General features: G+C 41.1%; 3 protein-coding genes across 8 annotated transcripts in view; 2 read left to right on the top strand and 1 right to left on the bottom strand.

Moving 5' to 3' along the window:
• Positions 1–14,340, top strand: part of mcu (mitochondrial calcium uniporter) — a 35,716-nt gene extending 21,376 nt beyond the window's left edge. For 2 of the 4 annotated variants that reach the window (XM_037271782.1, XM_037271783.1), the window contains exons 3-9: positions 6,473–6,536; positions 7,809–7,979; positions 8,371–8,475; positions 8,556–8,716; positions 9,029–9,232; positions 10,756–10,872; positions 11,105–14,340. In XM_037271782.1, the coding sequence (XP_037127677.1) occupies positions 6,473–6,536; positions 7,809–7,979; positions 8,371–8,475; positions 8,556–8,716; positions 9,029–9,232; positions 10,756–10,872; positions 11,105–11,185 (903 nt within the window). In that variant the 3' untranslated portion in view covers positions 11,186–14,340. Of the gene's footprint in view, positions 1–6,472; positions 6,537–7,808; positions 7,980–8,370; positions 8,476–8,555; positions 8,717–9,028; positions 9,233–10,755; positions 11,067–11,104 lie in introns of those variants that run through there. The other 2 variants (XM_037271780.1, XM_037271781.1) reach the window with 2 other exon arrangements.
• A 1,154-nt stretch (positions 14,341–15,494) lies between these two features.
• oit3 (oncoprotein induced transcript 3) lies at positions 15,495–21,527 on the top strand. 2 transcript variants are annotated; one of them, XM_037271711.1, is made up of 9 exons: positions 15,495–15,603; positions 17,590–17,964; positions 18,037–18,147; positions 18,575–18,697; positions 18,781–18,903; positions 18,982–19,142; positions 19,214–19,626; positions 20,772–20,871; positions 21,177–21,527. In XM_037271711.1, exons 1-9 carry the CDS (start codon positions 15,549–15,551, stop codon positions 21,372–21,374), a joined length of 1,659 nt encoding a protein of 552 aa, XP_037127606.1. In that variant the 5' UTR covers positions 15,495–15,548; the 3' UTR covers positions 21,375–21,527. The 2 variants fall into 2 exon arrangements, with proteins under 2 accessions (XP_037127606.1, XP_037127607.1); XM_037271712.1 differs by having other exon boundaries at positions 21,180–21,527.
• On the bottom strand, positions 21,481–24,336 carry pla2g12b (phospholipase A2, group XIIB). 2 transcript variants are annotated; one of them, XM_037271814.1, is made up of 4 exons: positions 23,609–24,336; positions 23,191–23,255; positions 22,920–23,085; positions 21,481–22,671 (listed from the first exon to the last, which is right to left on the bottom strand). In XM_037271814.1, the coding sequence occupies exons 1-4, from the start codon at positions 24,042–24,044 to the stop codon at positions 22,553–22,555; spliced, it is 786 nt and encodes a 261-aa protein (XP_037127709.1). In that variant the 5' UTR covers positions 24,045–24,336; the 3' UTR covers positions 21,481–22,552. The 2 variants fall into 2 exon arrangements, with proteins under 2 accessions (XP_037127709.1, XP_037127708.1); XM_037271813.1 differs by having other exon boundaries at positions 23,179–23,255; positions 23,609–24,325.
• Positions 24,337–26,199: the final 1,863 nt, after the last annotated feature.

The raw sequence follows: 26,199 nt of genomic DNA on the forward strand, positions 1-26,199 counted from the left end.
TGGATGTCCCCTGACAAATCCCAAAATGAATGTTTTACACAGTTGTATTTTTTGGTGCCTGTTTTCTCACACCCAGAGGGAGACCAGATTTGGAAGACTTTCCAAAACCATAACATTTTTGTAAACCTCTGTACAAAGTCTTTGTTGCCTCAAGCTGCAACAGCTGAATAAATTGCTGCTCACAAAAGATGCTCAAAGCGATGAGCAGTCAGGCAGGAGCTGTTTGAACAATACTCAACTTTTGACGATTTAAAGTTGGTCACAATCTAGGTCAGGACATATAGATTACATATTAGTACTTTACAAGGACCAAATTATAGTCCTAATTAAGTCGAGTGGGCAGAAAAGCTAGATGCATACCCCTCAAGCTCCTGATAATGGTGGGAAAAAGGAATTCGGAATGCATTATTGGACTGAAAGTGCTTCTTCAGCTGCATTGATTCCGATGCCAGGGGTTTGCTTTATGTGAGCTGCAACCGAGTTGGATCACCTTAAGATAAAGGACCCAGTCTAAGGAATAGCAAGTGTGTGAGATGTCTATGTATAGGCCAGGATTGGCGTATGTCTTTGAAAATCCTTCAGCTTGGAGGGGCATTGATGAAAGAGCGAATGAAGAAGTGCGGAGGGGGGGGGGCATTGGTCCGTCCGTGCATTATGGCACTGTAGCTCGGAAAAGGGCTGAGAGTTGCGTGACTCGCAATGCAATTATCACGGACATGAGCAGCAAGTGCCATCTGCTATTAGTGATCAAAAAGGGTCATATCGTGCCTGTAAAATAAACACCTGCTCCCACGCACGTCTATATGCAGGCATATTGTGTATACTGTGTAAACACATTATTCAAGCAAAGAGGATCTCACAATGCAGCGGCGGTTTCAGGCGTGGAAGCCTGTTTTGCTGTTTAATAATGCAGCTGGTTCTCACGTTGCCGGTCCCAGGAAGACGCGGAGAAGTCTTGTGAGGTGGGCGACTGGCCGTGATGTTTATGATTCCTGCTCAAATGGTATAAAATGAATGTACAGCTAGGGTTTTATCCTGTGGATTATGCAAAGCTTGAGTAGACATTAATTAATCAAAGCATACTCAGGGTCCGAAAGCCAATTTACCAAATTAAGATGGAACTAATCTATTCGTTTATTGCGTGCAGTAACAGCTGTGGCTGTTTTGACGTTCGAATTCGCCAAATCGCAGTCAACTCTGCAGTGCAGTAGAGAAATCAGGTTGTCACCATCTTAAATCCATGCTTTGTAACAGTTTGTGCAACGTGTGAGCGGAGATGGTGTAATATGGTGGTGCTGAAAAACGGGACCGGGGATTTCATTGTCTTTCAACGACGCAGCTTTTTCTCTATTGCATAAATTCGACTGTGTTAACGTTCACACACAATTCCGTTTTGGTCTCTTGCAAGTGCAGAGTGGTTGTCTTATCTTTGGGTAGCAGATTTATCTAGTTTAGTTTCTGTTTTTTGTTCCGTTCTAACCCTACGGCATTCATGTCTAGCCTGCAAGGTCCCTTGAGCGGAAGTAAATGATTGTTCTCATTGTACTCATCAGATCTCAAACAATGGAACTGAAAAACATTGGCTTCTGAACTGAATCAATCTTTAACGCTAAATGCAATACCGGTTTCTTATTTTAGATTTGGAATTGAGACATTTTTTAACTTTTAAATGTGCATTTTGTTTTTATGTTTTTGACTTTATTCTGAATTGGTATAAATTCACCGGATTATGGAAATGATCTGCCAATATATACAATACAGGATAAATTCATATTTTCATGTTTATTTAAAATTCTTGTGCAGTCTTCTTAACGTGCATAAGTTGACAAGCAGCACTTTTGTAATCTTTCGTTTGGGTAAACTAACTGAAGCCATTGTATGAAAAGATGGGATATTCTCCAGAATTCGGGTTTGAAATCTTGAATAAAAATACATACAGCTACAACTGTGGTTCATCCTATTATTGCAAAAAGGCCTGTGTTTATTTCTTGCATTCATTTAGTTAACATTTGCTTATTTCTTAGACATAGTGAATTATGTACTAATGCAAGTGTACTGAAAATAGATTTTAAAGTATAAGACTCAGCAGTCCCTTAATGTAATATGGAAGAGCAATAAATCTGGAAACAACCAGAGGAAAGCAACACACACTCTGCATTGCCTCACTGGATTAATGAATGGGAGTCTCGTTTTCTTTCATTCCTTCTCACGAGTGATGAGAGTCATGAGACCGTAGATACACTGCCTTTCTAATTTAATAGCTCATAAACCCCGTTTGGCTTTTTCTTAACTTACAATTCACACAGAATTTGTTCTCAAAATTGTGAAGTGTGTGTGTCGGCTAATTTTAGGCGATGTACTGTGTACTCCGCATTTATATCTTTACGGTGTGACCTCTCGGTTAACTCTACCTTGACCGTGGTTCTAGCACTTTCGATGATGCTAACACGATAGAGTACCTAATGACTCGGCTGCTGGGAAATTGACCCCATATCCATTTGATTAATTGTAAATCTGTCCTTGTCTTTGGACTCTAACCAGCAAAGTGTAGTGTCCGATAAATAGGATTAATATTAAAGCAATTTCCATTTCCAGCGATGGCAAGAATAAGCACTGCTTGCTTCACTAGCGTCCCGTCGATAGATAATAACATGGGCTCTTGTATATTCTGTATGAAATATTTCAACAATCACTTTGGGAAATCGGCCATGTTATCCAGGATGTTGCCGCCCAGAAAAGCGTATTAGCACATAGATGGATACAGCCATTGTGCAGATAAATGACAGAGTGCTGCAAATCCCCGCAAGGGCATCATGAAATGGGAATTATGTCAGCGACATGATTCTTCAACACGGTTTTTGTTCTGATGCGTTCTGAGGGAAACTGCTTTGTCGGTTTGTGTTCAGTTCAGCTGTCAAGATTTAAGTTAGGGTTGTTTTTAGTGGAGATTGTGAATTATTTTGTCTGAAATGCCCAAAAAAAAATAATGCCAAGCATCATTTAGATTTGTCTCTATGTGCCACACATACAAGCTCCAATAACTGAATGTTTGAACAACTTCACTGTAAACCAAGACCTCAAATTTTGCATCAATCACAACCGTCCGGAAGTACAGTAAAATGCAGTGTAAGGTAAAGCGCAGTGCAGATGAGAGAAAAGAGATGTTGAGACCAGCTTATCAGGATTCAGTGAGAGCTAGACAGCGAGAGGAGGGCTACGGCGAGGGGCAACCCCCTGATTCAAGACGAGGAATTCCTCTACTGCAGTGATCAGCAACCGCCGCCTTCCCTCTCCCCTCCTCCCTACTTGCTGCTGCTCCCCCTCACCCTACCCCTCCAACCTATACCATACTCAATGAAAGGGAGTCACGTTTGAGACACGGTGTGTGTGTGTGCTGCAGGGCACAGTGTATGCATGCAGCAGCACACTGGTGACTCTTACTCCGGCCATCATTCATCTCGATGACTCCCCCTCCTGCCACTCCATTTATCCTTACATTCCCCTCATCCTCCGTCCCTCCCTTTCATATCATCTGTCCGTCCTCCTGTTTGCGCTCAGTGTCTGTCTTTGTCCCACTCTTTTATTTGCATGACATTGATTCCAAGGTTGTTTTGCTATTGACTGCAGCTACGCGCTTAAATATTTCACGCAGTATCTCAGCGCCGGCTGCGTGCCGAGAAGCGCGAGGGGCAATGCGAGGCGGGCGAGAAGATGTAAAGTGGTGTGGCGCTGGTGGGTTTGCTTTGCTCAGACGTTCTGCCACTGCTGCTGTCAAGCAGGCTGGTGAACAGACGGGTGGACAAACACACACACACCACCTGCAAATAGATGCAGATACATCACCACAGATGGGCGCACACACGTCACATTCACAATCATTTGCCTATGTTCATGATTCCACTCGGCTGCAATCTTTCATGGGAGCTTAAAGTCAGCAAATGAGCACTGGAGCAATTCAAGACAGTCTCGAATGCCTCTCTCAGCTTGTCATCTGATCAGCAGCCTAATCACTGTTTGAGCTCCCATGATACCATGGGACAGCAATCACTGCAGGACACACATTTCTTTGTGTGTGTGTGTGCTTGTTTGTGTATAGCCTTCACATAAAATATCCTTGTGCCAACCACCAGAGACGCTTTTTGGTGATTTTGAATACTAATATGATGTGGAATGTTGCAGAATTCATACAGTAGCATTTACAGCCATTGTCACCATAACATACCTGATAGCTGTAATTATTAGATAAAGGTATTTTAAGAACCTTGTTTGCCTTATGAGATGATGCCACCAAATATTAGTTGTTGTAGAGACCCACCTCTTCATGTGGAGTTTTTTCCTGATCGGAACAGGGACAATGTGGAAATTGCTGCTCATGAGTGGAAATGGCTGTTTGTATTTGCCGTGTGGTTGACTGGCAACCAGTTCAGGCTGTCTCCCTGTTTCTCTCACACTGTCAGCTGGGATGGGCTCCAGCTCCCCCGTGACCCTGAATGAGTGATAGAAAATAGATAGAGTCTAGCTTTGACATACCCGTCGTCTTTGTTCATCTAATCAACTCAGCGCTGTCAGTGCCTTTACTCTTTGCAGTTGGATTTGCGTCTCTGGATTAAACAAGGGTGGGAAGGATGTGATTGGCAATCAGACACCCTGATAAAAAGCAGAGACATTTAATCACCAACAGCTCTGCCTTGCCTTAGTCTGGGGAAGGCAGGTTATCCCATCTCTGGGGATTCTGACAAGAAAAACAACCATCAAATTCATGTCCTGGTTCACAAATGTGTCCATTTATACCTGTACTATGATGCTTTCTTAGACGCCTGGATCCCAGAACTGTCAGTGGACAGTTATAAATAGAAACTTGCATCATTGTTGTTTTGCTCAGTAAGATTCAAGAAGTAGTACACTATAGTTGCAGTGGATACTGTGTGCAATAGTCATAGCTGGTTCTCAAAATACTCAAAAGATATTATGTGAACGTCATACACATATATTGCATATGTACGGCAATATGAAAAATTGCTTAGTTCCGTCTCTTCATTGTGGCTTCAGGAGCACACTTAGCTGTTGTTATGATTGTAGCATAACAGTAGCTCATCCGAATAATTTGAAACATCGGAAAAGTTTACTGCCTTTGTTGTTCTTTGCTGTATTTCCACTGCCTCATTACACCTTGCTCCACTGTGCATGCATGGAAGCGTATGTGACAGCTAATTTAATGCCTTAAAAGGCGTCATTGCTGCTTCTCGAAAAGGGCTCGAGTTGTGTGATTGGAAATGTGCTGTGCAAATAGACTCCTACTTTTGCAGCATTAAAAAAGGGTTTCCCCAAGCTGTGCTCAGCTGCACTCGCCTCCTCCCCTCAGTGTCTGACACAACTGAGGCACACATTGAGGCTGCCGTCTTCTTTGTCACCCACTGCAGTGTTTTTCTGCCAATGGTGCTCTAGATATTGTTTAATTGATATCGAATGTGAGGCAATGGATTTGAAAAAAAAAATCAATGAATTCAACAATGTAATTTGTGGGGTGTGGCTAGGGTTATAACATTATGGAAATTAAGAAAGTATGTGAACTATTGATCTTGAATAAAAAAGCTAAATATTACTTAAAAGAAACACACACACACGACATCAAACAATTTCAGGCCATGTACCTTTTGCATTGAGCAGTTTTAAAATATTGCCAAAGAATTGAATTTTCCTTTTTTTTTTTAAATGTTCAATTGAAGTAATTTAGTATTATTAAATTAATTACGCACATGCATTTATAAAATCTATATGCAACTTTTCCTCATTATGGTCATGGGCAAATTAGGGCTATTCTCAGCTGACAGTGGGCAAGAGATCATGGGGCACAGTCAAAAATTGTATTAGCATATAGTATGTCTTGTTACCAAACAAAATGTACATATGTGTTTATTTATCTAAACCCAAATGAACCGTAATTTCCTATAGTAACTTGGCCATCTGCTCTCATTACAGCCCTAGTGCGCACCATACATGCAGGCCGAGACAGCTCATTGAAGTGGGTCTGTTGCTTTGAGTTATTTTTGTCTCAGCGGCATAGCAAACGAAATCCTTTCACTACCCCAAACGCCCCACCCCCACACGTTTATACTTTTTGCAATAAACAAAACATACATTTTAGAATTTATTTGGGGCATCTCAGCCAGGAATAAATACAACACCATAACTCAGAAAAATGTGTGACAGATTTTATTGGTGTTAGTATTATTGTGTAAATTTGGTTTTTGCTGCACAATCGGTAGGTTTTACTCAAATGCTTTTTTTGTCAGTTGAAAATGGCTTAGGGTGAAAATGCTAATGTGATCCAGGAACAAATGTTTTCTGCAAAATTCCCTGCTTCAGTTTGGATCAACAACCAAATATTATCATTCATATCATATCTTTATAATGTAAATGTGTATATTCTCCTTAATATGAAGGCCTTTTTTTTCCCCCTCCTTGTCTGCAGATTTGGAGGGGCTCCCCTTCATGGCACGGCCAGAGAATGTTGTGTACCCCGGCTTCTACAGAGGGTAAGTTCTCCCCCTCCCCTCCCTTCTCCTTTCGTCACAGATGCTGTTTATTCCCAAACATATGATCAAAAACCCTGAGGTGTAGCAAAAGCTTCCTTTTTTGCTGGAGGAAAGCCCTGACTTTCCCTCGAATCTTGTCTGTAACAAAATTGTGCATTGATTCCCACAGTGGAGCGTCATGTAGCCGTCATTGTAGGATCTCTTAGGGTAGAGAGTGATTGGCAGGAGGAATGAAAAGTTAGAGGGTGACAATTTGCTGATTTTATCTTAAAGTCGGCTGTAATAGCTGTGGGATTGTGAGATGTGAGATACCCTAAGCGATGATGGCTGCACAGGGCAAGATAAAGGCAGCAGGAGGAGGTGGAGAGAAGCGCAGTGGTGGGTGGGGAAATTAATGCGCGCACCTTTGTGTATTTGGTGACGATCCAAAGTAGCTGGACCCGGCCGGTGCCGCCATTGCCAAATGATGATGTGCTGATTCACTGCAGTGGTTTTGAGGAGGAGGGAGTTTACCGTGGCGGCAGCAGTACTGCAGCTTGGATTACGTCCATTGTGGAATTGAATTGGATTTATTGCCCTCTGTCATTAAGACCCACTCATGTGTCAAGTTGATTTTTTTCCTCTTGAAAAAGAGTTTTGAATCAATTGCATGTTCTTTAGGTTGCACAATTGTCAGTCTAATCACGCAGGCATAATGTAGAGGTCTTTAAGGCTATCCAAGGGAATACAAAATATCAATAGTTGGCATCAGTAAATTGACATAACTGCTCTAAGAGGGAAAGGTCAGCGATATTACAATGTATTGATCGTCCAGGCTTGGCAGGGCTTACTTTGATGAAACTGTCCTTTTGCGTGCATTGCTAGATGCTTATTTTATACGTTTTTTAGATACTTTTCTGATAAAGCTCTTACATTTATCAGACATCTCCAGCCTACCAGGAATCAAATTTGTGCTAAGCCGCTTGTGTGGTGGCACTTAGAAAAGAAAAAAAAAAAAGTTTGCCTTTCAGCCTTTGCTGAATTTTGGCTCCACATGAAATTGATCAACTTTTGTTTCTTTCCAGTAGATCTGAGTGACCATTTTACATTTTTATGATTTCAAGTGGCTTTGTCTGTTTTAAGAACATGTGTATATATAAGAAGAAGAAAATCCATTACTCTCCCGCTGTGACTTTCCCACCCTCTGTTTTCTCTCCAGCTAATCTCTCTCAATGGACCGTCTTGATCACAAATGGTATTAATCTTTGTCTTTGTGCCTCAACCGCCACCCAGAGGTGACAGTGGTGTACCAGAACGGGCTGCCAGTCATCTCGGTTAGTTTGCCGTCCAGGCGAGAACGCTGTCAGTTCACCCTCAAGCCGCTGAGTGATTGCGTGGGAGTTTTCCTGCAACAACTCCAAGCAGAGGACAGAGGCATCGATCGGGTAGCCATCTACTCCACGGGTACGCTCTCTCTCTCTCTCTCTCTTTTACACGCATTCACACACATTCTATCCATCTCCTCTAGTAGATTACGCATGTGCTTGCCCTTTCATACTTTCAAGTGTATTTTGATGCCGTTAAGTGTTCCTGCTGCTGCAGCTTGGCAACAGAATTTAATCCTTTCACATGTGCTGTGAAGTAAATTTGCCCCGCTTCGATGCTTCATTATACTAGAACAATTGGCGCTCTGAATCTTCTCTCAGCGTGGAAGTGCTTCCGCTCTCCCTCTCGTGATAATCAGAGCGAAACGAGCCCCATGGTCAAGAGAGCTCGGGGGTGTATGGAGTGGTTAACCGGCAACTCTTATTGCTCCCCTTTTGCGCTATATTTCTATCTTTTTTACTTTCTCCAGATGGAGCCAGAGTCGCCTCCTCTACAGGCATTGACATCTTGTTACTGGATGATTTCAAGCTCGTCATTAACGACACCACCCACCTTGTCCGGCCACCGAGGAGAGGTGCGGATGTTCACGTCACGATGATAGGAATAAGGCAAAGAAGAAAACCATTAATCGTGATTCATTTGTCTCCCCATCAGAGTTGCTGCCCCACGAGGAGACAGAAAGGCTGAATGACGTCAAGTTGTTGGTGCAGCAGCTCTATACCACCCTGCGCATTGAAGAGCACCAACTCAGCAAAGAGCGTGAGCTGATTGGACGACTCGAGGAGCTCAACTCTCAGCTGCGCCCCCTTGAGAAGGTCTGCAGCTGCGTGTTGAGCATAGAGTCTGAAAAAAATTCAACATATCATAGCACTAATATATGCATTGGGTACCTGATTAATGAAGGACCTTTCTATTCATTGCTATGCCAATCAGGCTCTCTGGTAAAGGTGAATAATCACTTAATATCTGCTAAATTTATCCCAAGATTATTTGTCGTTCAAATTTATATGTATTTTAGGGGTTAGCAGGATTAAATATTTATCACTATTCATGAGATTGTTTCTTAATGTTGACCTGTTTGGCACATTGTTCATGAGTTGCTCCTCCCACTTTTTTTCCACATGTAGGTGAAGCAGGAGCTGAGTAGAAAGGCAGAGCGACGCACTACTTGGGTGCTGTGGGGCGGCATGGCGTACATGGCCACCCAGTTCGGCATCCTGGCCAGGCTGACATGGTGGGAGTACTCCTGGGATATCATGGAGCCTGTCACCTATTTCATCACATACGGCACAGCCATGGCCATGTATGCATATTTTGTACTCACGCGTCAGGTAAGAAAATTGACACTGCTGCCAATCCACATAGATTGAAGTGAATATCCCGGTTTTGAAACAGAATGCTGATTGTGTTTCATCCAGACGACAGAAGGGGGTCATGAATGTTTTGATGATTATGGAAATGATTTGACTCATCTCTGGCCTTTGCCATTACCAGTTCTCACCCCAATTTCATATATATTCTAGACTGTCTCTCAGCATTATCAGAGAGAATATCATTTGGCATGAAATCCTGGAGTACAGTTGTCACCCTGCCCTCGAGAACCCTTCGCGCTTTTTACACAACCATTACTGCCGTTTCACCTTGCTGCCCCATTAGCTTTGCTTAGTAACAGTTGCAATAGTAACCGTTGTTGCACTCATGTCGACAGAACAGGGACTGCTAGCGACAGGAACACAAATGTTCCTGGCACCACCATTATAGAATTTAAGACACAGAAGTTATTGCTATACAATTGCTATTATAACGTTGTATATGGTATTATAAAGTACAAAAAAAAAATTTTTTTTGACAGGCATTGAGTTGAGTATTTTCATGTCACATTAACTGATTTGAAAGGTTGCTAACTTCATACAAGCGCAGTATAGGTGCTTATTTTATTTTGACATAGGCAAAAGCTTTTCATGATAAATCTATAACATGATTCATTTAGGTTACTGTTGCTGCCCCGCCACTGCCTTTCTGCCACTTGGTGAATGAAAATATTAACACTACAAAAGAATCACGTATAGCAGATTTGGCAATCGTTTAAAAAAAAAAAACTGTGATATTTTTTCTCTCATTTTTTTCACTGTAACAAAACTAAATTCCACTGTACTGTAGAGAATATATGGAGAGAAACTTTAACACAAAATATTCAAGGACGCAAATTGTTTGGACATGATAGAAATTGAAATAGTTTGTGCCAGGGCCTCACTGCCACAATATCTTTGTTAACTGCACAGGCACCCAAGAAACATTTTAGCCTTGGCTGGCAACCGCTTATCCTCACAAGGGTCACGAGTGTCCTGGAAGCTATACCAGCTGTCTTTGGTCGATTACACACTGAGTAACTATTGTACTAGTGTAAAAATAACATCCATCCATTAGTAAAACAATCTAAACGTTAGCAACTGATTATAAAATCCCAATTCTTTTCTTTTCATTCTTTGTCACAGTGGACAAAATGTTCTTTCCGCTGATTAAATGAAATCTGACATTAATATGAGGGAGAATAGGCTCAGTTATAACTGCTGGCACTTTCCTCCAAAATGTGAACCCATTGATTCTCCCCGGTTAAATTGAGGACAAATCTAAAAAACAGCATTTGCAGTATTACAGGAAAATCTCCAGAGCGACTTTGTAACGTCCTGCCCTAATTTTGTATGTTTTGGAAGGCTGACAATGTAAGTGTTGCCCTTTTCTCAGCATTCGTAATTCACCTCTAGCCAAGCTCTTTCAATAACCCTAATCTGATCTGTCAGGCAGTGCATCACAAAAAAATGTTTAGGAAATGCGGTTTCTTTGTCACTTGCAGGAGTACGTGTACCCCGACGCCAGAGACAGACAGTATCTGCTCTTCCTCCACAAGGGGGTGAAAAGGACACGCTTTGACGTAGAGAAGTATAACAAGCTCAAAGAGGATATCTCGGAGGTACAATTGGTTCTCAAAACGTTTTTGTGCTTGCACTTGCAATACAGAACGGTGGATATAAAGTCTACACACCCCTGCTCAAGATAAACAGACCAAGATAAATGATCTCAAAATGTTTAATTAATGTAAACAAGTTTAGATTTTTTTGGGGCACAACAGGGGTGTGTAGACTTTTTTCATACACTATAGATGTGCTTTGCTTATTTTCCCTCACTGATTACCTGACCTCCAGGTGGAGTTGGATCTGAAACGTCTTAGGGACCCACTACAGCTCCAGCTCCCAGTTCAACAGCTCAATGTTGGTAAAGATTGATGGGAAGAGTAACACCTCCCTCTTCTGCCGGCATTCCCTTTTCTATCCCTAGCCAACCCCCCACCACCCCTCACCCTGCCTTATATGAAACCTGCCCTCCTCTACAACTCTCCTGCATCCCCCCCGTCTTCAAGTTGGGAGTCCCCGCCTCCCCGCCCTTTCCTTTTTACTTCCCTGACTGAACCAACTGTATGGAATTGCAACTGAAAATCACAGAAGGGAATGTTGGTGAGCTGAAAAAAAAAAAAACTCACAGTGATGGTGGAGTTAAACTTGCTACTTGGCTAAGTGGTTTAGCCTCTGAATGGACATACTGCAGTGAACCTGAGGGGCAAACAGGAAATACCACAACCTGACCTTCTTGCACAGCAGAAGTTATTTCTGTGTACTAGTTGTGTATGTATGTGTGTGTCACATGCAGGCAGAGCCAACATTTGCCATTGACACACACACGCACACACACACTGGCTGGGGGGCAGGTTCTGAGGAGCGTCTCTATCCCACCCATGAAACAAGTTTACAAGGCTCAAAGAGACGCTGTCTTCCCGTGGCTGAACTCTGCTGCCTCTTCACACTCTGGCCACGCCTCATCCAGGTTGACGGACCGCCATCCTTCCTCAACTTGACCTTTGATAGGAGTCCGTTTAGAACCCCGTTTCCTCTTCCCGGGCAGCCCATCCTGCCAAGTATGAGAAGTACTACTGACAACAACATCACTGTGTGTTCTTTAATTCCCCACCCCAAAAAATATTTTGGCACTTTTTATTTTGAAAGCCATAGTATATTTGTTATGAAATGAATATAAAATAAATCTATATGTATACAATCAAATAAACTGAATGACCAGATGCTAGTTGTTTCCCAGTGGGGGGAGGAGCTCGTCTTAAAATGTCACTCACGCCATGTAGATTCATCATGTTGTCATATAGACACAAAGAGCATTAAATACCTCCTTTCTTTAACTCCAATGTTCTACTAGAACAAGTCCGATTTAGCTGTCAGATGTGTGCAATTTTTTTTTTCTTTTTTAAGAAAAATGGCATCACATCCCCATAGTTTGGGTTGAGCACATACATTTCCACTCTTGAGGTGAAATGAAATAAAAGCCTCATTGTTAGAGCGTTCTCTCCCCACTGTCGCTGTTCCACCTCCCTGCTCCTTCCATGACAAGGCAGGGTAGACTGCATGCTGTGGTACGCCCTCAGTAGAGGTTTGTGAATGTGTCGGCACGCCATAGTCATTTTCTACTCCAATGGAAACTGTTCTTTGTCTCATATAGCTTTTAGTGGATAAGGCACTCTGTCATTCCCCTGTTTGTTTAAGTCTGTTTATCGAAGCCATACTGTGCGTTAAGGACAAAAATATGTTTCCGTGTGGTGGTCTTTGATCGGTGACCCTCCCTCTTACTGTTTTGTACATGCCTCCAAAAATGCAAAGGAGTATTAGGAACATACAGAAAAGAAAAAAAATAATGAGACTGTGAGAGTGATATGTTAATGAGAAAGAGGTTGTAATCATGCAAGAAAAAAATATTTCATTTTAGAATAAAGTTGTAAAGTTAATGATAATATTATTATAAAAAAAAAAATAACTGTAAATGAAGCTGGTAAGTTTAAAGCATAAGCAAAAACAATAAACTAGCACTCACTTTTTTTATGGTAAGAAAATCCTCACTGATACTTTTATTGCATAGAATGTATCTAGAGACTGCTGGTCTCAGATACTTCCATCTATGTGGAAATGTTGACATTTCCTCGACTGTAAAATTGCATTACAACTTATGTCTTACCGCATTTTTCTCATGTTTCTTTTTACTTTTCTCTGTGTCCGCAATACTCCCCTGCACAGAAAGGTCTAAACTCATTTTTTCCCTCCCCTCTGTGAACAAACCTCACTCATGCCCACTGAGTGCCGATATTGTCCTGCCATTCCATCCTCTGTGTGTGTACCCTACGAGCAGATCCTCCAAATTTCTTATTAATTGCTTCTGTTTAAAGCCAATAAAAAGTTACCAGTGCAGATAGGATTTGTTTATCGTGTGCGTGTGCATTCTCTCTTAAGGGAGAAGGTGCCTTTTGGGATGATTAAGGATTTTAACACTGTTGCCATAGAAGCAATGGGGTAAAAAGTCATTGATGGTCGGAATGTTTTAAATGACATTTGTTGAATGGGTTTGTTGATTGAGTGAACCATCAGATTGACTCCTTTACCACCATTGCACCTTGTCAATAGTGATAAATCCCTTCCACCCTCATCCCATTCATATCCATCAATGGCTTACAATGATTTTCCTGTTGCGCACACAGTGAAGTTGTTTCCCTTGTTGGAGTTGATCGTTGCCCTCACTTAGCACTGTTTTTGTTTTGTTTACTCACAACCGTCCCTCATTTACTTCCCCGACCACCATGTGTTTTTAAAAGTCTGAATACATCAAATATAGAGATCTTTATATAAAGAGGGTGTTGCATGAATGTATGTTTACATGGGAAATTATGTACAAAAAAAAAAAAAAGATGTATACAAAAAAGGCAAAGAAACTTTAGGGACGTTGTTAGTAGAGATTCCTAGCAGTGGACCGGCCTGCGTGTTTAGAATTAGTTCTGCCGAACTTGATCCTTGCCGATCACCTGCTCTCCATCACACCACAACCACATCCATTTTTTTTTTTACTACATTGCATTTATCCCCCCAGAATGAAAAAAAAAGTCCATCTTCTGTGCACTAGTAAAGAGGCTTTTTGACTGCTGACCTCACTTGCTAATGTCCTGCTTCTGATTCTGGAGGAAAATGTCAGGTGCCACGTGGTAGCTTTTGGAGGCGAACACCTCCAAACACATCCCACTCTTATTGTCCTCATGCCCTCTTTTGTTGTCCAAAATTACTTTTCTGTCTTGAATGTGTGTTTTTTGAATTTCTGCTGTGCACTTAAAAATATGTTTAAAAGAGTGAAGCATCTACGAGTGAAATGACAATGTACTCCATTCTGACCTCCTATTTTTTATTTGTATGATTTCTTTCTGGACATTATGTTTCTGTTAACATGATGCTGTAATATTGGCAAAAAAAGAATGTGTAAAATCCTGTATCATTTATGAAATATGTATAAAAGAGAAATGTAATTCAATTATCAATAAAATCCTTATCCAGGTTTTGGAGCTTGTGGTCCGATGGCTCTTTTGTCAGTTTTATTTTTGTGTCCTACCTAGGATTGATATATCCTGTTGCTAATGTTTACAAGGCCTTGACTCTTCTCAGGCTCTTCCTTTGCATATCCTGTGCGATAGATGTGACAAGAAGTGAGTGCTTCTGCACCAGGAATGTATTTTACAAATGCATAGTAAAAGCAACAAATCTTAAACTGTCTAAAGAGAAATGAAATCATATACGAGAGTTCTGTCATCCATCTAGCTGCCCTAAAAGATAACAAACAAAAATAATGGTGCCCTTTAAAATTCAACTGAAAAGGAAATAACTTGCACACATAACTATAGGTAACTTTTTTTTTTTTTTTTAAGAGAAACACTCAGCTCTGTCCTGGCTGTCATTACATTGATCTGTTGTACCAGTTGTTGCTTAAGCTGAGTATTAGGCTGCAACACGTTTTCCAAGTCTACAAAGCTGATTAAACTTGCCTGAGCCAAGAAGGAAATCAATGTCTTATTTCCAGGAGTAGTCACAAAAGAAAAGCATGGCATTTTCCACCTCATTAGCCTTAAGGAGCAACTTGAATGAACATCTTCATTGATTTAATTACATATAAGAAACTGAAAACGTAAGCCGAAAATAACCACTTGAGTCTTTGTGAAGACAAAGTGGCCATCAAAGGAGCCGTCGACGACTTTAGCAGATTAACAGATTTTCTATCACTCATGAATAGTAACATGGAGTAAGAAATGATATTGAATGAAATCGAATGATATACACTGACCTGGAATATTGAATATGGAATGATTTGATTGGGTCAAAAACTCTAGAAAGTAATAAATGAAATTAAAAAAAAATTAATTTCTGGAAATGGGAAATAAGAAGGAAGGAAGCATCCCTAATATTTTGGCCAAAATGGCCACCACATTGAGGAGGCCGTCAGACAACACTTTGCACATAGGCCTCTGCTGCACTTATGTTCAAATGATCTTTATTTTCATTCCAGGAAATTGAGATTGTTTTGCATGGTGGGTGGAATGTACAGTGGGAAACAAAGGAAATGCAATTCTGTGATTTGGCAAATAGGAGGTCAAGGTGAGCCATGACAGTCACACACATCCAGATAAGAGGCGCCTATTAAAAGCAGACCACGCTAGCGGATGGACAATAAGTGCAACTCCATCCTGACTTGTTGGTGCAATATCATTTTTCCAACAAAATGATTTTTTGGGTTAGTGTTCTACTCATAGAAGCTTTTCAGGTCACAGCTGTCAGTGAGTATATAAAAAAATATGTGTCTGCATGTTTAAATTAATATTTAGAGTAAGCTAGGTAGAGGTTGTCTAGCTTTTATTTATTTCTAAACTGATCACAATGCTTTTGTCCACTGTGGCAAATTCAGCAGGCTTTAGTGTAATTTGCTGTGAATGTTACCATAAACCTTTATGTATCAGTTTAGCTAAATGGAAATAAAAATGTCATCACGCCCCCCCCCCCCCCACCGCCCGTTTTGCATTTTAATTACATAAGAGAATTGCATCAATTGCTCATTTTGTTGATTGTCTTCAAATATGTTTTGTTCCTTCCACATTCCATGTCTAAGCATCCGCTAAGGACATTTATCTCATCTTGTTAAGTTTCCAGAGCTGATTTTTCATTGTTAATATCATTAGAAGTGTTTATGGGTATTAATCTGATTCTGTGATTTTGCTGCTATTACTTTTGTGTGTACAATAACATCCTTAGTATCCCTCTTCTCCTGTGTCTCTAACTCAACCCAACTGTTTGAGGCAGATGGTGGCCCCCCCATAGCGTCCATCGTTCTGTCCTGTTAGGAAGCAGGCAATTTCGCCTTGAGATAACTTCTGTTGTGATTTGGCACACTATAAATAAGGAATTGAGCACACCTTAAATCAACTACAATGGATATTTAAAGAGAAACCATTTGGTGTTTTTCATTCTATTTTGTTTTAATGAAATGATTCTGTATTGGATGTATTGATCATTTTTGGTTAAGAGCAGAGGTCATCGTAGTATATTTTCTTTCATCCTAGCGACCCTCTGAACTGGCGTGCCTGCTAAACGAGGCTGGATTGATGACTGAAAAGAACTTCTCTGATGAGAGTCAAAAAAAACATTTTCACATGCTTATGTCAAATACGTCTCCCCAAAAATAACGTGGGCGTCCTTCTCTAAGCCCTTTTCCCGTGTCTGTCTTCTTATAGGCAGCGACATATTCATACTTACTTATTATGCATGTATAGCACTAAAACAGCCCAGTCTTAATTGTATCTCAACAGCCTATCGGACCATTCACTCGTGTTTCTTTTAAGCCCAAATTGTTATTTTCAATAAGCTTCTTCTGCTGCCCTTTTCTCGGAGCTGATAAATCCTCTGGAGGGACCATAAACATTTTACAGTGGTCAGTGGAATGCAATCTTTTGTGTTTCTTCCCTTTGCAGATAGCTGATCTGTGTGCAGACCAGTCTATCAAATTTTAACTTAAATCAGAGTTGACTGCAGAAGTATTGCAATGTCAAAGTTTGTGCGTGTGTGTGACATTCGAAGGGATTGCATTCACGTCCACATCAACCCCCCCACCCCTTTTTTTTTTTACATCGGCCTGCACGCCACATCCCAGAATAGAGCTGACTTGGTTTCCTTGCAAGCGGCTTTTCAATTTCAAGGACATCTCTTGAACAGTCCCCTTCAGATTACCCCACAAATTTTCAACTGGGCCTGGCCTGTGTTTGTACCATTCTAAAAGGTTAATTAGGTTTATTGAAGCTATGCTTCTGTTAATTTTTTATGTGTACTTTGCATTGTCAATCTGCTTCCTGACAACCGTAACAGACATTACAATATACGCAGTTACATGGTTAGTTAACACAAATAGCTAAAATAAGATTGCCTCGCCTGTTTACAAGTAGCAAGTCGCAGTTTATCACTGCTGAACACAAACATAAACCAAATTTAGGGCTTGGACTCCAAACTGGGCCTGGGTTAGTTTTGCATGTGAGGATACAATGTGGCTTTTGTGATTATCTGCCCCATTGGGGAGCTCTTTGACAAACCACCAGAGTGGTTTTATAACACTTTTCAAACGACAATCCGAACCCATTATTCTCTTCTTAAGTCATCATCCTAATCACCCGGACATAATATTATAAAGGTGTCCTTGGCTTGGAGAAAAGATTCCGCATAAATCCAAGTTATCATTTCACTATTATTATTTTATTATCCATTATGTTTGCCCTCAGCACTGGATCCGTGTTCTGCCTACACCAGTCTGACTGAACCATGGAGGAACACGGAGTATCACATCAACCAGTCTTCCGGGAGTCCTGTCTGTGATAGCCAAATGTCCGGGGAGTGGTATCGCTTCACGGGAATGGCAGGGGACGCCATGCCCACCTTCTGCATCTCTGAGAACCATTGCGGCACCAACGCGCCCATCTGGCTCAATGGCAGCCACCCTCAGCTACAGGAAGGCATTGTCACTCTGCCAGCGTGTGCCAGCTTTGGAGATAATTGCTGCCAATGGAATGCCAGTGTGGACGTGAAAGCCTGCACTGGAGGTTACTTTGTGTACCGCCTGCCCAGACCTTCAGTTTGCTTCCATGTCTACTGTGGTCGTGAGTCAAACCTTCAATCCATTCTCTCACTGATCTTTTCCCGCATAAATTGTGATTATTTGTGTCCCACAGATTTTTATGACATATGTGATGACGTTTCATGCACCGGTCCAAAATGTCCCAAGTCGGAATGTCGCTGTGCTCCTGGAACTGTTTTGGGACCAGACGGACAAACGTGCCTTGGTGAGTTTTACTGATAGGAAGGAAGAGTGAAGGAGACAAGATTTGCTACAGATGACGATAACCAGGAAAACATGAAACAATGACAAAATAACAGAACTAACACCTCTGACATATTAATCCCCCTACATTAGGTACACTTTTATGAGCCTTATTATCTTTGTATCTCATTAGTTTGCATAGAATAAATGTACCAAATATTTGTGCTGATAATTGACTGAAAGATAGATGACAGTGACCTCATCCTACCCTAATACATCCCATTTTTCATCCATCTTGATTATTACTTGTCCCTTCAGTATTCTAAAGTCCGCCTTGAAAGGATTTGTCATCCTCATCCTTGTAGATGACTCATCAAGAGCCTCCAGCACTCAAGTCAATTAAAAGCCATGTGCTGTGTGACCCAGGTGTACGTGTGTGTTATGTTCAGATGTGAATGAGTGCGAGACGGCCAACGGTGGCTGTGCAGAAGTCTGCGTCAACACCAAAGGATCCAGACGATGTGAGTGCCATTCAAGCCGTGTACTGGATGAGCTTGGGCTCAACTGTCGAGGTACTGCACTGAATTCTCCACATTGTCCCTTTTCAAATGCTCAATGTAATGTTCCTTTCTGCTTTCATGCGTGGATCTTGTAGAGATGGCAGGCTGCCATGTAAACAATGGAGGCTGCAGCCATGGCTGCTCATCGCTCAAAGATTCCTACCGGTGTCACTGTCCTAGAGGGCTGCAGCTGAGCCATGACGCACGCACATGTCAGGGTAGGCATTTGTGATAATAATAATAATGATAATAATAATAATAATTCCCTTCTAATGTGAATATATACTACATTGCAGTGCCAGTGGAGTGCAACCCCAGTTCCATTACAGTGTCAGTACCAAAGGACATCGTTGGAGGACTGGACCTCTTTCTTTCCAATTCGTCATGTCGTGGTATCTCCAACGGCACACACATCAACCTCAACTTCAGCCTCAAGATGTGTGGCACGGCTGTAGAAGTCAGTCACACTTGGTAATTTCATCTCTGTGCTTCAGGGAACTCATGGTAATATGGACACCTCCTTCCTAGGTGACAGATGACAAGATAGTGGCAACCAATCTGGTGACAGGCGTTCCCAGGACCAGTCCAGGTAGCAGCGGGGACCTGATAGTACGCACCACTAAGCTAGTAGTGCCAATCACCTGCGAGTTCCCCAGAGAGTATCAAGTGTCAGACGGATACCAGGCGAGTCAGCGGGGATCAGCCTTGGAGCTGGCTGGCCACAGCGAGGGAATCTTCCCCTTCTCGCTGGAGCTCTTTAAGAACGCTGACTTTTCAGAACCTTACCGTACGCCGCCTCATCTGGATTTCCATGACTTGCTCTTCTTCGGGGTGGAGCCCAAAGAGAGAGTGGAGGGTCTCTCTGCCTTGGTAGAGAGCTGCTTTGCGACACCGGGGCCCAAAGCTGACCAGGCCCTCAAGTATTACCTCATTAAAGACGGGTGAGTTGTCTCCGAGTCGAATACATTTTGAAATTAGCTGCTGCACAAATTAGATAAGGGCACAGTAGCAGAACAAAGTCCAGGATCAGTTTTTAATCTGCTATTTTGTTAGATAAATCTAGTTCTAAAACTGCTCCAGATAATGAACAAGGCACATTTGCATTCTGTTACACAATTGCATTTTGGTATAGAATTGACGGCCCCTTTAATTGTTGTTTAATTGATAGTGGTGGTATTAAGACGTGGTTTAAGTCAAACAAATTACTTCAAATAAACACCTGGGACAAACTGCAAATAAAGATGCAATCACACTGAAGAATCGAGATGGCTCTGCAAACAATTGTTGCCTATATAATTTGAAAGAAAGAAAATGCAAACCCTCAAGCGCCTGTTTGTTAACAACAGTGCTGTCATAAATAAACATGCTACCTCTATCCTTTGTCTCCAGAATGTGAGAAAAGCATGGAGTTAAAAAAATAAAGAAATGAACACCCTCTCCCACTCTTTGAAATGTCGCACCTTTATAGCGAGAGAAGAGATTTTGAAATAAACCAAGAGGGAAACAAATCCCCTTCAATTCAATTTCACCAGATGCAAGTTCATTTGTGATTACGAAAAAATATCACACTTCATTACGACGATCATGCTCCTCTGATTTGAGAAAGAAATCCGATTGATTTTGCAGCATCACGACTTGTCAGAAAGGAAACGTCTGCCGCCATGGGAATCGAATGATTGACAGTTTATAGGACAGTAAACCTCATGCATTGCATCAAATGTCAAACACCACTGACCTTGGCTGCTGATGATCTGCTGAGAAAAACACAATTGATTTTTTTTTTTTCTTCAAACCCCCAACATTTTAAGGCAAGGCAATTTTATTTGTAAGCGCAGTTTGTACATAAAGCAATTTAAAATGCTTTACAACTGCATAAAATTACAAGAAGGCAAATAAACCTATTCCATAAAATAAAAACAATCAATACTTAATTAAATTAAAAGTGGGGAATGCAGATAAAATGCTAATTCAGTGGCACTTAAATCAGTCATAATGGGCTTCAGCACAGCCACCAGTCTAGCGAGCATAAGCAGTGGAGAGAATGGATGGATGAATATATGGCTTAACCTCTGCGTCTTGTGAGCAGGTGTATCTCGGATGAAACAGTTATTCAGTACTCATCCAAGGACCAACTCTCCAGGCACTACCAGGTCCCTGTCTTCAAGTTCATTGGCAAGGAGAACCGGGTGAGTAAAGCAACCTGCTGGGAGCCAGCTGGCTTGAGAGATACTGCGTGGGCTTATGTTTGCGTGACAGTATGTTGCATACTTCAGTGATTATTAGTCATCCTTATGTGAATTACTCATTGTTTCTGATCATTTGATAATGGGATCTAATTCCATTGATTTATCTAATTTGGAAATGTGTTCACACTTGCACTCTTGCATTGAGATCAATGAATGTGCAATACAAATAATTGTTACTATACAGGTACGGTATATTGCGATGATGATAAAGATGATTACAGCAGGTTCATCCTGTGTATTTGCAGCAGGTCTTCCTCCACTGTCAGGTGTTGGTATGCAGCCTGAGAGACTCTCGCTGCACCCAGCCTTGTCGACGACGTGTGCGTCGTAGTGCCCCATCTGAGCGTCAGCACACATTGAGTGGGGGCCCCATCTTCATCCTACCCGAAACGAGCAGCCGGACGGATCCGAATGCCACAAATGTTTCAATCGCAGACATTTAACTGACCAACCAGGCATGTATGAATTTAAAGTTTGTATTTGCGTTCTTCAATGTGCCAATGAAAACACGTCCTCCATTCACATTGCGTTGAAGACAAAGACTCGACACTGATGAAACGGTTGTTTTATTGGACCAAGTGTTGACTTGGATAACAAAATTTTAAGCAGCTGATTGTCAATAAAGGTGCACGGATTGGCATTGGTCGAAATGTGTTTGATGACTGCAGGTCAATATCAGGCGAGTACATTCTTCAATGTAACTCTTTAACTCTACTCTTCTTTAACTCTCAATTTAACTTGTTTTTATTTCTACTTTCTATTCATAATAAAGAGATAACAAATTGTAGCACTTTCACTCACCAACTGCAGTGGTGCAGCACCAAGGGTGGAACTAAGCTTGGCGTTGTAGAAAATACAGCTGCTGACTGTGGTGTGTTAGGTTGCTCAATTCATTGGTGACTATGAGGTCAAACATTTAAATACATGTCACAGGTATTGCTGTCCCTAATTGAAATACAAAGTCTTGTTTAAGGTTTCTATGTTACATTTTGAGCAGAACCAAAGCCTGCTTGGAGGAAAGTGGGTTAAACATCTGCGCCTCTTTGCTGACACCACAATTTGCAGACATTATAGTAAGTGACATTTACTGTATATGAAGTCATCACTGTGCCTCATCTGTAATGACTGCAACATGAAGACGAGTTCACAATGTTCATTCTTGTAGGTGCAGATTATATTACAGGATAATTATAATTTCTAGCATTCTTATTGTAAAATGAAATTTGACATCAATTTAAATTATATTGCATCATACCTAATGCTGGTGAGCGTGAACAATGAGCAGTTCCTCTTACGTTCATAAATAGCAAATAACTTATTTCCTGAGAGCAATTAGCCTGCTCAGTGTATTGGTATTTTATTTCTATAAAACACTTCCTTTGGAGTCATAAGAAATAAATGTTAATGGAGTTATATAGGCCTAAGAATTGGCCTGCACATGAATGCATCATCATGTCTCATCATGCATTATTTGTTGTAACGCCCAAGTAATCAATGTCAGTGAATTTCAACATTCAGGTCCTTTTTAGGGGCAATTTGGGCGTGCTCTGAAATACCACGATATGTGCAAAACGGTCCTTCTCCCTGCTCTCCATGTAAAAGTGGTCCATGGTGTTCAGTGTCACAGTTCATCCCTCTCCTCTCCATCACACACACATGCTGCCCTCTGGCTGTTCATGTAGGGCCGGCATCCAAGTGCCCACACTGTGTTGTACATAGCATCTGCCATTGACTCACAGGCTAAGAGAAGGGAAAGCCACAAGCAGAGTATTTAGAGCATTAAGTACAAACAAAAAATGTCATAAACTCCTACACAAGATCATAATCAAAGATAATAATGGACACTTTTGATTCACGCTATCAGAGAGGTATTCTTTTCATGGCATAAAGATTGATAGATTTAAATAGATTGTAACTATAGATTGGCTGTCAAAACGGCATTATTATCTATATTTGATACACATAATAGATGTCACCTTGTGTCTCACCTTGAACTTTGGACACAAAGCCAAGACTCCTCTTAAGGTCTGAGCAAATGTTCTGAAGACAAGAACGGAACTTGGTGTCACAGTCGTACTTGTTGATGCCGCAGTTGTCGTAGCACACATCAAGTTGGTTACAGCACTCAGTCATGGCTGGGATGCCAAGATCAATCTGGCACAGGAGAAACGCTTGTTACAAAAGCGAATTAAACCTTGCGTGTTGGCTGGTTGGTGCCATGTACAAGCCACTGAGGGCAACAGCCACCTGGAATCCCACCATGGAAGAGCTGCAGCCATTGGGCTCTTGGTGCTTGTAGCCAGGACGAGGCTGAGGATGTTCTCCTAAGGTAGAAAATAACATTCACAAAATGTTTTAACCTTTGATAAAGACATATTATCCTAATAAAAATAAACGGTAGTCATGAGAGCTGTCTCTTTGTTTCATTAGACGTTGTCAGGATCAGAGTAATGTCATCGGCCCTCCGTGTGATGTTAAATGTTCCATTAACAGATAAGATGTAACGCAGTTGGCTCTCTATTATGTAACCTGCGAAATCCTTCCAACATCCCGAATTTTGTTGGATTGTTCTGTATCAGGAAATCCATATACGGAATGCATTTCATGAGTGTTATCATAACAAGACATTATTTCTATTGACCAAATATGAGGAATGTGTATAAGATAACATACTCACCATATCTGCAGCGGTACTGACAAACGCCATCGTGGCCCCCCACCAGCTCCACAAGGGAGTCAAAGTAGCCATGCATCATTTGGAAACTGTTTCTAATTGACATGAGGCTCCAGCTACTGTTGTTTTGCTCAGTTGATGTGGAAGTGTTTATCTGGACTGACTTAATCTCATTGTCCTCCCCCATCTCTTCTTCATCCTTGGGTAGATCCTGGGCTTCCACATCTTGGCTGCTTTCTCCTGGTTCTTCGACAGCTTCAGGAGTTTTGTTTGGCAATACCTCAGAGAGTTCTTTGTGCTGGTCTTCTATAGTAGTGTTTTGGGGCTCCACCACAGGAACCTCCTCCTCAGGTGCTGTGGATTGGTAGTGGCCCAGAGTGGCACACTCATGAGCACTCACACAAAAGAGCAGCAGAAGAGTAAAACTCCGGAGCAGCATGGTGGTAAAAATTTCAGCTGTGTTGCTAACAGGGTGAGAGGAACTTTGCGAGTGAGCGCCGACAACAGGTCTTACTGGAAGTAGACTTTGACCTGTGATTAGGCTCCAACAGACAGCGGGGCACTCACTCCTGTAAGGGGGCAAAAGTCAAGTCCCATCAATCTATAATGCTTGCCTATTCTTTTTCTTCTTCCCCATTTTCTGGTTATTGAGCATATCAGTGAGCTGATGCCGTTACAAATTTATCTGTAATGCTAATGGGTTTTCCATGACTTGCCCTTTAGTGATTTACATACTGTATCATGACGTCATATCATCCCTAAACAAATGCCATCGTAAGGGATGAAAATAATGGTAAAAAAGGTGCCGAAGCAAGCTTAAGCAAGATATCGAACTCTAATTTGGTGTTAAAATATTTATTTTTATTCGGAATTACATGTTACATTCGAGTTTAATGAATACTGACCTTAACTATTCATATTCAAGTCAACGCTGTCCTCTAGTGTTCAAATGAAAAAAATACTCCACTGTCAATTATGTAATGCTGACTTTAGAGGAGGCAGAATACGTGGACCAGTTACCATCTAATCGCAGGACACTAGTAAAGAAACAATCGTGGCGTGTGTGGTCCGGCTGGTACTGGATGGCTGCTCCAGTATATTGGTTGACCAAGATCAGTGTTGGGAAAGTTCATTTTCTACATGTACTAGTTCAAGATTTAGTTCAATTCATAATTGAAATTTTATGAAAGAAGGCCATCGTTCTAAAAATGAAAAGTTCGTAGTTCTTTTCTTCCCCCAATCAAAAAATAAAAGGTTGCTGTGAGCTCTGGCATATTGACATTTTCTCATTGTTTTCACCTATTCCATTCACACAAGTATCAGGGTGATGCTATCGCCCTACAATCTAAAAGTGTATAGTAAGGCTTTTTTTTTTTTTTAGTTAAAAAATGACCTAAGGCTTTTTGTGTTAAAAAAAAAAACATGTATCGTAAGCCTTTTTCAGTAAAAAATAAAATAAAAAAATTGACTGCAGTGTTCAGCTACAGGCCAGTAGCTCTTGTTATCTTCAAAACTGAAAAGTAAGCGTTGACAAGGAGTCTAAAAGGTCAAACTCCTTTGTCTTGTTAGCTGATTTCAGATTGAGGCCATTGGAGTCATTATCCCAGTCGGGAAGAAAGCAGACAATATGCTGTGTTTAGAAGCAATAATTGACAAACGTTCTGGTTTGATATTTTAATTACCAGCTCTTTTTTTTGTTTTTTTATTGTATGAGGATATAAGACATTGCACCTTTTTGCCCACCCATTTTCCTGTGAGCAAAAAGAATTGGAACACATGATTTACATGTGTGTTTTGTTGCCCAGATGTATCCAAATAATAAAAAGAGCTGAATGCCTGCACTCAGTTTAAGATTTTGGGTTTTGCCTGTGCAAACTGCATTTATACTTGTCTGATGTACACCCAACATAAAAACCAAGGAAATGTCAATGGTGAAAAATTTGTTACATTGAGAGAAGACGGATTATTGCACATGGGGCAAATATTGGCTATATCCAAGCAACCATCTGGTATGCCCTGAAAATTATTAATTAACTTTTATGCTATTCCTGTTCATTCTGTAAAAGCCCCATACATTGTTGTTCACTGGAAAATGTTCAGCTTCCTTGAAATCAATTAAAGCATTTTTTTTTCAAATGATTTCCAACTAAACTCTCGAGGACTTATTCCAAAACGGTCCACTGGACCCTCTTTGTGCCTGTTGCAATGACAAAGTAATGATTTGTTCACAGAAGCGCTCAGAGCATATGATTTGAAGTTAGCATGTGCAATAGCCCCAAAACATAATGTGCTGACTGACTTGAAGTTGGTTTTACATACAACAGTGGAGTGTCTCAAGAACTACGCTTTAAGATTTGCTCCTCCGGGCCTCTTATGGATAGAACATTCTGTTATTGAATGTGTGTGTGGGTTTGTTTCATTCTCATGCTATATTAAGGCGTATCCTAAAGCAAAGAGCTTGAATTGGCAAGCATTTCTCGAGTCAAAATAACATCTCATTGTAAAGTAGTAGAGCCATTTGATTTTTGCCAGTCATTCAGTAAAAAAACATCACAACTTGTTAACATTCAAAATTATTGTAGTAAGGTTTAATG

This window comes from Syngnathus acus, chromosome 15 (assembly GCF_901709675.1).
Source record: "Syngnathus acus chromosome 15, fSynAcu1.2, whole genome shotgun sequence".
Classification (NCBI taxonomy): domain Eukaryota; kingdom Metazoa; phylum Chordata; class Actinopteri; order Syngnathiformes; family Syngnathidae; genus Syngnathus; species Syngnathus acus.